Consider the following 10,130-nt stretch of genomic DNA (forward strand, 5'->3'; position numbering starts at 1 on the left):
AAACAATGCCTCAGGCATCAGTCAGCATACTCAACCATTTCATGTCATAGTACCTGTGAGGTAGCTTTCAGAGGTATTGAACACTTTGGATGCCTGGATCTCATCACAGCTGTGAACAACTCAGACTCAGCAAGGTTCTCTAGGACTGAACACTTCATTTTGAACCACTCTGAATAGCTGGATTTGACAGATTTTTTTTTCCCCACAACAGCCATAAAATGCAAATCGCCACCTGTTTTGGAGGTCCTTTAGTAAAACTGAGATACTCTTGTTCTACAATAACATTGATGGAAGATACAGTATTCTCAATGGAAATGTGAACTCAACATAGAACAGAACATTTAACACAGATTCAACAGTGTCTTTGTTAATCCGACAGTGACTGTGGAAAAATACTTCGTCATTATGTTGAATTAAAACATCCAAGTTGATTTCCATTCTGCATGCAGAATGGTCAGTAGAGAGAAGAACATTTTGCTGGTACAGTGAGGTTAATTATGCAGAAATTTTATGGAATAAAATCTGTAGAATTACCTCTAATGGATAACAGGCCTCATCGCAGGCAGCAAAACTGAACCACTTTAAATAGAATTCGTCTACCATAATTGTAACAGCCATAATAATAGCTCTGTTAGCTCAATGTGTGGGAGAAATCCAGCTATTGGCAAGCTATTGTTTTGGGTTCAAGCTAAAAGGTGTGAAGAGACAGAGGCGAAGAGGTTAGACATAAGACTCTGAAACGTTAGCAGGTTCTGCTGCGAGATCTGCGAGAGAAGACATAAGACTCTGAAACGTTAGCAGGTTCTGCTGCGAGATCTGCTACTCTGCTCTGAGCACCGTGGAACGCGACACTTACAAACTCACAAAGTCAACCTTAAATTTTACTAGTAACTACTTTCTATGCTTAGCCGTGCTCTATGTGGGGAATTTAAGGTAATACAGACAGTGGCTGTTTTAACATGGTTGTCAACAGTGGTAAATATACAGTAGTCTCCATTTGCGGAGCATTTATTCACTGAGCATATATAGGCTCTTGAAACATTTGTTGACATGTTGGTGAGAGTAAATGTGGTCAAGATGATTAGAGCGCTGTTTTATTTGGTAAAACCTGTGTTTTGCACTTGAGTTAATAAAGGCCAAATCATTCACAAACATGTTATTCTTGTTACCTTCTGGTTTTAGTGCTTGCTTGCCCACTTTGAGCATTTACCTTCTACAACTTTATCATAACACAAAGAGCGCTATAAAGCTGGATGTACAGAATTCAGAACGGTTAGGAGAAAAACAGAGCAGACTCACCCCTGGCGGCTAAGAATATTCTGTGCCTGTTGCTCGATAAACAGGTCTCCGGGCGAGATTCCGTACCGCGTGGAAGGCAGTGAGGCACGTCGTGCTGTCTGTGGGGAGCTGGCCACTGCCACCACAGCAACACCCCTGGCCGGCTGGGCAGGCGTCATCTCTACAGTGACCGAAGCTTCCTGTGGGCTTGGTTTAGGGCCCCTGCCTGGCGTTCGTCTGTAGTTCTCCAGGTTCATTGCCCTCTCTCTCTCTCGCTCTGAATCCAAGCTCCGGCGGTCTTTCTCTTGGGCTTGGAGAGTGGTCAGTTGCTCCTTGGACCTAGAAGGTGTAGTATCAGGGGCAGGGGTGGAATCAGTTGGCATAGAAACCCGTCCCATCCCAGAACTGCTGTATTTTGACCTGTTGGTACTTCGTTCGTGGCCCTCCTCCTCTCGCCACACCTCCTGTTTCTCACCCCGCCCCCTGTCAGACAGCGCCTGTTTTTCTGACAGGTCAGACTCCCTCCGTGCTCGTGTGTATCGTGGTGTGTAATCCGAATCTGCCTCCTGGTCAAGAAGGATCCCATAACGTTCCGATAACTGCCTCCGCCGTTCGGCTTTGTAGCGCGCGATCCGTTCGGCTTTGGAGCTGAGGCTTGACTGGTCGGGTCCTCCAGGATTGGGCTCTGGGTCAGGATGGACAGGAGGCTGGTGATCGGGCCGCGGACGCGGTCTAGACTGCCTCCCTGCAGCCTCCAGCTCATCACGACTGTAGCGCCTCACTGTGGCAAAACATGGACAGCAAAATAAACATTTGGGCAGGACAATTAAGTGACCCCAAAACTTTTGCATTTCGGCCTCCCAAGACAATGTTTGACGCAAGATAAAGGCCAAAAGACATGGGAATACAAATACTTAATAATATAGGTAAAAAACGAAATATTGTATAACATTAAAATAAATTTAAGAATGCAACTAAAATATCTTAAAAATACAATTCAATAAATTATAAAATTATATTATTTAAAAATATGTTTGTTCTCATTGGGTGAGATAGCTAGGTCAGGGCAGCTTTCTGGTGTGTCAGGTTGTGGATAATGTCAGTTAATGGCACCTCTATGACTAGAGTAAACAGTGCAAGAACAACCAAAATAAAACTGGATTGGCATTTTAGTCAATAGTAATTACATATGCCTACATTTAATACCGCTAATAATAAAGGGTTTTTAAAGCCATTTCATGATAAGGTTTTCAAATTTATAAACCTATTTTAAGACATGCAGGAACTTTTTTTTTTTTTAAACAAATTGAGCCATGTTCATTTTTGGTAGCATTCAGTAAAGCCTGACCAACACAAACATTATTTAAGTAATATCCCAATGAGTTATGAGCTCTCTTGCAAATAGCAGCTTACAAACTGCACCTGTGACACTGACTACTCTTTTTCCTACAATTGTACTATGGCACTGCACTCGTAAATGGGCATCAGTGCAGATATTTTCTCTTAACATGAAACCACATCTTACCCACAATGCCTGGTTCACTAGAGTCTGAAGCACGTGTATAGCGTGGGGTGTCCTCCTCGAGCAATCGATTGGTCACCAGTCCAGGTGCATGTTGCATGCCTGAAACCAGTGCTGATGGAACATCAGTCTCTATACCCTCCAGCCTTCGTGCAATCCTCTCTTTCCTGTAAGAGAACAGGGTCTTATTTTAGGTCTTTCAAAGCTGGAAGTGTCAGTCAGCACATTTCAAAAGTTGCAGTAGTTTATTCTTTACACATACAGCAAGAGAGACCTTAAGGATTACTCACCTATTCATTTTTGGCTCAGTTTTGATTGCCGTTTCAAAATGTTTCCTTAGCTCTGAAACTATGAAAAAAAAGAGCTTAGTGAGGAACTTCAACTTCCCTCTAAAGGTCTTTGATTAAAGATGAGCAGAATGCTTAGCACTGCTCACCTTTGGGCAGCACAGCAAGAAGGTTGGCATCGATATCTGTGACACTCCTAACCAGTGTGTTCTTGTCTTCAAAGTCTTTAGGAAAGCTGCAAAGTGGAGAATGAATAATCTTTAAACATGTTTGGGATCACCTGGATCATGAGATGCAGAAAATACAGCCAACTTCTAATACTGAACTGAGGTGTGGAAATAAACCCCTGTAGATTTCTTTGAAAAACTGAAAGCAAGTTTCCTGAAAGGAACGGAAGCTGTAATAAAGGTAAAGAGTGGGCACACTAAACACTGTTCAACTGCATATTATATGAAGTTGTTCAAGCTTGTGTAGTTTCTGTTAAAAGGATTAAACACTATGATCTCTGGCTTTTGCATTATTTGTTGAATTCTAAAAGCTGAATATGAAATTTGTGGAACAACCATTTGCTACATTACAATACATTGATACTGCAATCTTAAGTAGACAGTGATCAAGAGCACCCTCGATTTCCAGGTCATAAGTATTGCCTAAGGCTAGTTTAAGAGTAATAGAAGGAGGATGTTTAAATTTAGAGTCCTGTGTTGGCCCCGTGCTCCAGTGTGACATTTTAAGATGAATTAGCGGAGGGTGTGGAGGACTCTCAATGTACTCTTGGTCTAACACAGGAATAGATTATTAGCCAAGCTATTTATACAACATCACTCGAGTTCCCCCTTACCACGGCACCATGCTTGTTCAGTCTAAACAGGGCACTCCAATTGCTCCTCAACTTGGTTGCTAATGAAACCTAAGGCAACTTCTCGCAAATCATCTTTTAAGGAGCAGGCTCTAATCAGTGGGTACACATTTGAGACAAATTCATAAATCACACTGACATTAGCCAGGTCATGTTTCCAGTTTGTTCCGTGCAGAGCTGTAGTCTTTACCCACGAATTTATGAAAACCGTACAATATGTTCATTGCTTTGTCGTTATTGCCTTTATACATAGATTAGAATGATTGTACGTTGCAATACAATGCAACCGAAAATATCCCACCTAACTATAGGCAATACAGACAGAACATCAACTAATTAACTACACACAAAATGTGAACACAACATTTGGAAAGACTAATGTAGCTCTTAAATCTGACAAAAAAAAGCTGGAGAACATATAAATTAAAGAAACTGTTACATGAGATCTTCTCCCTCACAGAGTGTTAAACTGAGATTGTCCAGAGGAAGGGTGCCATGTTCCACTATGACGATATTTTGGTTGTTCTGGATTTTCACCATGTTACATGCTGTTTGTGCAGAATATACTTATTGTAAATTAAGCAATGTTAATATAGTAGAAGCTAGGTCAGTTGGTAGTTGTAATTATATTACAATTAGAAAAAAAATGTATAGGGTAAAGCTCTGTATTGCTCTCATGTGGCTCTTCATAACTGAATTTGAATAATGATATGGTTCATCATCCAAGCTTATGACATAACATCAAGTTTCCAGGTTAAAATGTCACTACAAAGAATGTTATACACTGCAAAAATCATATTTGGCAAGTGAAATTAACTTAAATCTTGTCAATATTTCCCATTTTGAGATGCTTGTGCATTTATGTTAAGATTATCTAGCTTATTTATAGACATAAATGTATATGTAATGTATGTGACAAGATACTATTTTCTGCAATGTAGGTAAATGAAAAATGAGATAAATTTTACATGTTAACATTGGTTTAAAAAAAAAAAAAAAACGAACTATTTTTAACTAATGTTAAAAACATGGATGGATACATGGAATATATAGAAGCCTCCACTGCAGTTCTTGCCACCCTTGCTATGTCTAAGAGATCTAAATGAAAATGATACTCACATTTTTAATACATTTACATTTAGGAAGCTTGTGACAACCAACAGACAAAAGACATGACATTGCTTTGGACCCCAGAGCATTTACCAAAGGAATCACACTTTTATTGAGTTCATCTTATAACATACATCTTTACAAATCCATGCACCCTACATAAACTTCTTGTGAAAGTAGACTAACTGTCACTTAGGTGAGAGACCACCCTTCACCCTTCATTTATTTAAATGGTCATTAAGTACAAGTCATTCATTTTTCAGAATCAGGAAAAAGGCAGAAAACGTGTGTAACTTTAGTAAATTTCAACAACTTAAAATATCAAAATGCCTTTTCAGCCTGTATTACAGATTCCGGTCTTCTCAGGAGACTTTCAGTTTTTCAAAGAAGTCTTCAAGGGTATTTTTCCACACCTCTAAAAGTTCAGACTTAGAAGTTGGCTGCATTTTCTGCTTTTCATGATCCAAGAAACCCCAGACACATTCAGATACTGAGGTCTGGAGTCTGGGGTGGACAGTCAAGGGTTCCTTAGTAAAAGGAATAGCTCCATTTAAAACCCTGAGTTTTATATGGAACCTTTTCATGCTTAAATGGTTCTCTGCATAATGAAAGGGTTCTTCAGATTAATGGAGAGTGTGTTTATGGTTTTATATAAAAAACATTTTTGAAAAGGGCTTCTTCTATTGGTACAAGCTTGACATAAGGACAAATGAACAATTTCCTTTGCTAAACCACCCTTGAACCTTTTTTTAAAATAAAAGTGCACACATCCTTTCAGACCCATAGTGTTGCGATGTCTTCTCATAGTAGATGGATGGACAGACAGATCTGAAGCAGCTTAATTTTCTTCTCTCTCTCTCGAAGATGAAAGCTTCAAGTGTTGTTTATCTGATGGGGACATGTTTGGTGGTCTACCAGATCTTGTAGGTGGTTGTTATTCCCATTTTCTCTGCATCTTCTTTTTGAACCCCAGGTTCGGAAGCTCCTGTTTTTCCACGTATTTTCCACCTTCATAATGCAACTAGCTTATCTTGTTTCTAATCTCCTTAAAAACATTTACTGAAAAATTAATATCTTATAAATAATGGCCATTTTGAAAAATGGGCCAGCAATGGGGGAGAGAAGTAATCTACCATTCCCAACACTACCAATTGTGTAGCTAAGGACTACTTGCAGTGTATGCGGCACAAATGGAACTCAAACGGCACTAAATTAACGGTCATGTGGCTTGCTGGGTTTGGGAAAAAGAATCCAAAACATCCCAAAAGAATGGAGTATAGACCACAACACTCATGTTTAAAGCCATTCTGTGGAGTTTAAAGCCCAATGAGATGTTGAGGGCAGATACAGCCATGCTACTGATTCTCAAATGTGAAATGTACAAGGTATCAACAGTAAGACATTACTAAGCAAGTGATAATCCAGTCATTGACCACTGGCCTTTAGAGGCCGCTGCTAAATTTCAGGCACTTCAGAAAAATTTGGCCACTGACAGTGTTACATGCTGACGTTCACACCGAGGTGAAACGTTTAAAGACTGTCAACATGAAGGCCACAGCCATGAAGGCCACAGCCTAGTGCTGACACTGACTACAGGTGTCATGTCTACTTTACATATCCAACTTCTCCTTTATATCAGCATAAACGGATCTCAGGGAGAGAGACAGAGAGACAGAGAGACAGAGAGACAGAGAGACAGAGAGACAGAGAGACATGATGGGACTGAAAATTGAGTAAAACTTAAGCGGAATAAAAGAAACACACCTCAGAGCTCCTGTCTGTAGCAGCACAGGGTTGCAGAATTTAACAGGCGGCTCACCTCCCCGCCCTGCGAAGAGAGACAGACCAAACAATATTCAAAGATGATATTTGGATGGGCAATCCTCATTCTTCACACTCCAGAGGAGCATTCAATGCCTTTATAAGGTTGCCTGCAAAGTCTTAGAAATATTTCCCCTCAGAAGATGCCTTATAAAGACGATGTAAGACAATGTAGAAAATATAGGCTGCCATACTTTAATCAAATGATTAAAATATGATATGTTTTCATAACCGCATTGTAGAATAATTTCTCTGGGGGTTATAAAAATGAAGTGATTTCTCCTCCTGAAATAAACTAAACTTCATAAAAAACATAGCGTGGACAGGAAAGAGTGGTCAAACTAAATGTGCAAAAACAAAAGAGAATTCTAACAACATTCCAGCTGAGAGCTGCATTCCAACAATTTCTAACAGTAATAAAGAGCTTTCCCAGAATAGAAAACATCTCGAGTTACTGTCTTAAACTTTTTATTGGACAGTGAGCCTCCTTACAACTTAAACCTCCAAACAGCAGCCTGGGTAGCACTGGTCACTACACAACTTGCCATGTTGTTAATGACAACTGAAATGCAGTATTTATAAGTGATCACAGCCCCTGATATTCCACTACTGACCTGATCTAATCTCTGGATGTATTGTTGATCACTGATTACAGGTGCATGATCGTACTTTTATCATTATTACGACAGGAGTTTCTGCAGTAAACATATCACTGGAGCAGTGATGTCAGATGAGATCAAATTACTCATTCACGTAGCTCCACAAATGCTATATCATTGCTGGCACAAACCATTATAACCCCAATGATTGCTACTCTGCTGGAAATGAATTCTGCTCTCCGACATGGGAGACAAGTAACTTAACCATGAGGCTAAAAGGCCAATTACAAAAAACACACACGCACAGCTCAAACACTATCCAGAACTACAAGCCTGTAAAAATGCATCAAACATAACTGTTCTCACAATTAGTATTTTAAGGTGTGTGAGACAGTCACTAAACAAACAAATAAATAAAACAAACAAATAAACAAACTAATTCTTGTGTGCCTTTATAAAATACATATTCGTTTTTGTGTTCTTTATAAAATACGGAGGTTATGCCAAGTTTCTCAGCCTTTCAGTTTCTCTGCTTGCAGATCTACTGTAAATAGCCATTAGTACTTTTCTTATTTTGCAGAATAATGAATGCTTATGCAATTTTGTATTTTGCTATTTTCTTAATGAAAGACGTTAGTTAGATCCCTACTTAAATGACCAAAAAAATTCATAAAAAAAAGAAGAAGAAAAAAAAAAAAAAAAAGCACACTTCTGCACTTGTGCCACCGAGGCAACCTATTTTAATTTATTGCTTCTCGGTCATCGTGACATCCAACAGCTTTATGAAACATCACATTTTACTTGTTTACTTCAACTAAACATGCCCAGTGTCTTAAATTGTACTCTCAAAATTAACCTCAAAACCCAAACCATCGATATAAAGTATCAAAACAAACAATATCTGTAGCTAATAAGAGACCATAAAAATAAAGCGTGACCAAATTCATAAAACACTATGCCTGTCACAAGTCTCAAAATTTTAATGACAGATAGGCATAAATATCTGTGATATATGATCTAATTATCTTTGTTCTTTATATGCAACTACTTCTATACAAGCCCTGACTGACCAAAATAACCGATTAGCCATCTTGCTTCTTCGCTCTCAATACTCTCTCTCAACAAAACAGATAAAACAATTCACATTGTGTGCTACCACACATTCACCCTACACAGATAACATTTATACTCCAGTGAACAACTACAGAGGTGAAGAGCGCAAATGGATAAGACCCCAGCTGAACAAGCTGATGCAGTGCAGATGAGAGGTGTTCTGTGCAAGTGCCAGCGAGAAGCTTAAGGATGCTGACTGCCACAAACCCACGGCCCGACAAGGGGAGGAACGAGGGATTTTCTAAAAATACAGGGAGGGACAGACAAGGTGAAAAATAGATCTCTCTAAAGTGCCACCCTCCTTCTGAAGCTTCTCTGAGGAGAAAGTGGAGAGTCAGAGCGAGACACTTCATGAGCAACGTAGGAGCACATTGGACTGTGTTGGCGAGAGGATAACTTACAACAGCCATCGCTTCTCATGATCTCTGATGTCATTTACATGGTGACAACATACACTGGTTAAGGTGTGAAAATAACTACAGCAGTTGTTGGGAAGGCTGGAAACACTGGGAGTGCTCCAAGTTCAAATGTGGCAAGAAAAATTGAGAATAACTACAGAACACAAGCAAACATGCATTCAAATGTCTGAACACATCCTGATCGATGTCATTATTGATCATTTCCTGTCTGACTACATGCTCCAATTCTTTTTACTCAAGATGATGCACATTGTCCATTTTAAGCAGATGCATACATATTTTGTCTAGTCCTCATTTCTGGTGCTGTCTCTCACTCAAGTTCAGCAATGTCTAGAAACTGCAGGTGGAAGTAAACCCAACTGAGTTATACGTTGTATCAGCAGTAGCCTAAAAAGTGACCAAACATGCACACTGAACTGCTGAAAACAAATGTTAGCTAGCCTTAATACTAGTGTGCCGTCACAGTCCAGCAACGGGCCAATCAATCACTCCATCACCCCTGGGTAAACATCCCAACTCTGGCACCACAGCAATCCCACAACCAAGCTGTCAATCAATCTGGCTGCCTGGTAACAGCTGCTGGATGAAGGGGACTAGCTCTTACCTTGGCCACACTGTGTGACATGGCTGAGATAGTTAGTAATCCACTGGTTCTTCAACATGTTTCAGTGAAAAGAAAAGTATATAAAAATGAAAGATGAAGTGTCCAGCTCTTAAAAAGGGGTTCAGACAAAAGGAGACAGAAACCAAGCGCGAGAGAGAGAGAGAGAGAGAGACACACACACACACACACACACTGCTATGAACACTGAACTCAACGCAATGGAAATGCAGTCCCACGCAGAGCCGTCCAGGGTTAGACCAATCACGCATACAGAGGAGGGGGGTGAGAGCGAGAGCGAGTGAGAGAGGTGCTAAGGCAGCTCGCAGGCAGTAATCTGATTACAGGCAGAAATTAGCCTGGATGATAAAAGTGGATTGTAGGAGCACGGTGGATTCCCAGACTTACGGCAGCAACACGCACAAAGTTCAAAGGTGTCAATTACACAGTGCAGGCGATGGTGTGTGTGTGTGTGTGTGTGGGTGTGTGCATGCATATTGCCCTGATGGTCATCAAATTAT

At 40.1% G+C, this 10,130-nt stretch overlaps 1 protein-coding gene across 3 annotated transcripts in view; it reads right to left on the reverse strand.

Moving 5' to 3' along the window:
• Nucleotides 1-9,803, reverse strand: part of svilb (supervillin b) — a 58,604-nt gene extending 48,801 nt beyond the window's left edge. Inside the window, exons 1-6 of one of the 3 annotated variants that reach the window (XM_017707453.2) lie at nt 9,613-9,801; nt 6,821-6,884; nt 3,237-3,322; nt 3,091-3,148; nt 2,804-2,967; nt 1,300-2,059 (exon numbers count right to left, since the gene is read on the reverse strand). In XM_017707453.2, coding sequence (XP_017562942.2) covers nt 1,300-2,059; nt 2,804-2,967; nt 3,091-3,148; nt 3,237-3,322; nt 6,821-6,884; nt 9,613-9,670 — 1,190 coding nt within the window. In that variant the 5' untranslated portion in view covers nt 9,671-9,801. Of the gene's footprint in view, nt 1-1,299; nt 2,060-2,803; nt 2,968-3,090; nt 3,149-3,236; nt 3,323-6,820; nt 6,885-9,612 lie in introns of all 3 variants that reach the window. The other 2 variants (XM_017707454.2, XM_037530952.1) reach the window with 2 other exon arrangements.
• Nucleotides 9,804-10,130: the final 327 nt, after the last annotated feature.

The sequence above is a fragment of the Pygocentrus nattereri genome, chromosome 19 (genome assembly GCF_015220715.1).
Source record: "Pygocentrus nattereri isolate fPygNat1 chromosome 19, fPygNat1.pri, whole genome shotgun sequence".
Lineage (NCBI taxonomy): Eukaryota > Metazoa > Chordata > Actinopteri > Characiformes > Serrasalmidae > Pygocentrus > Pygocentrus nattereri.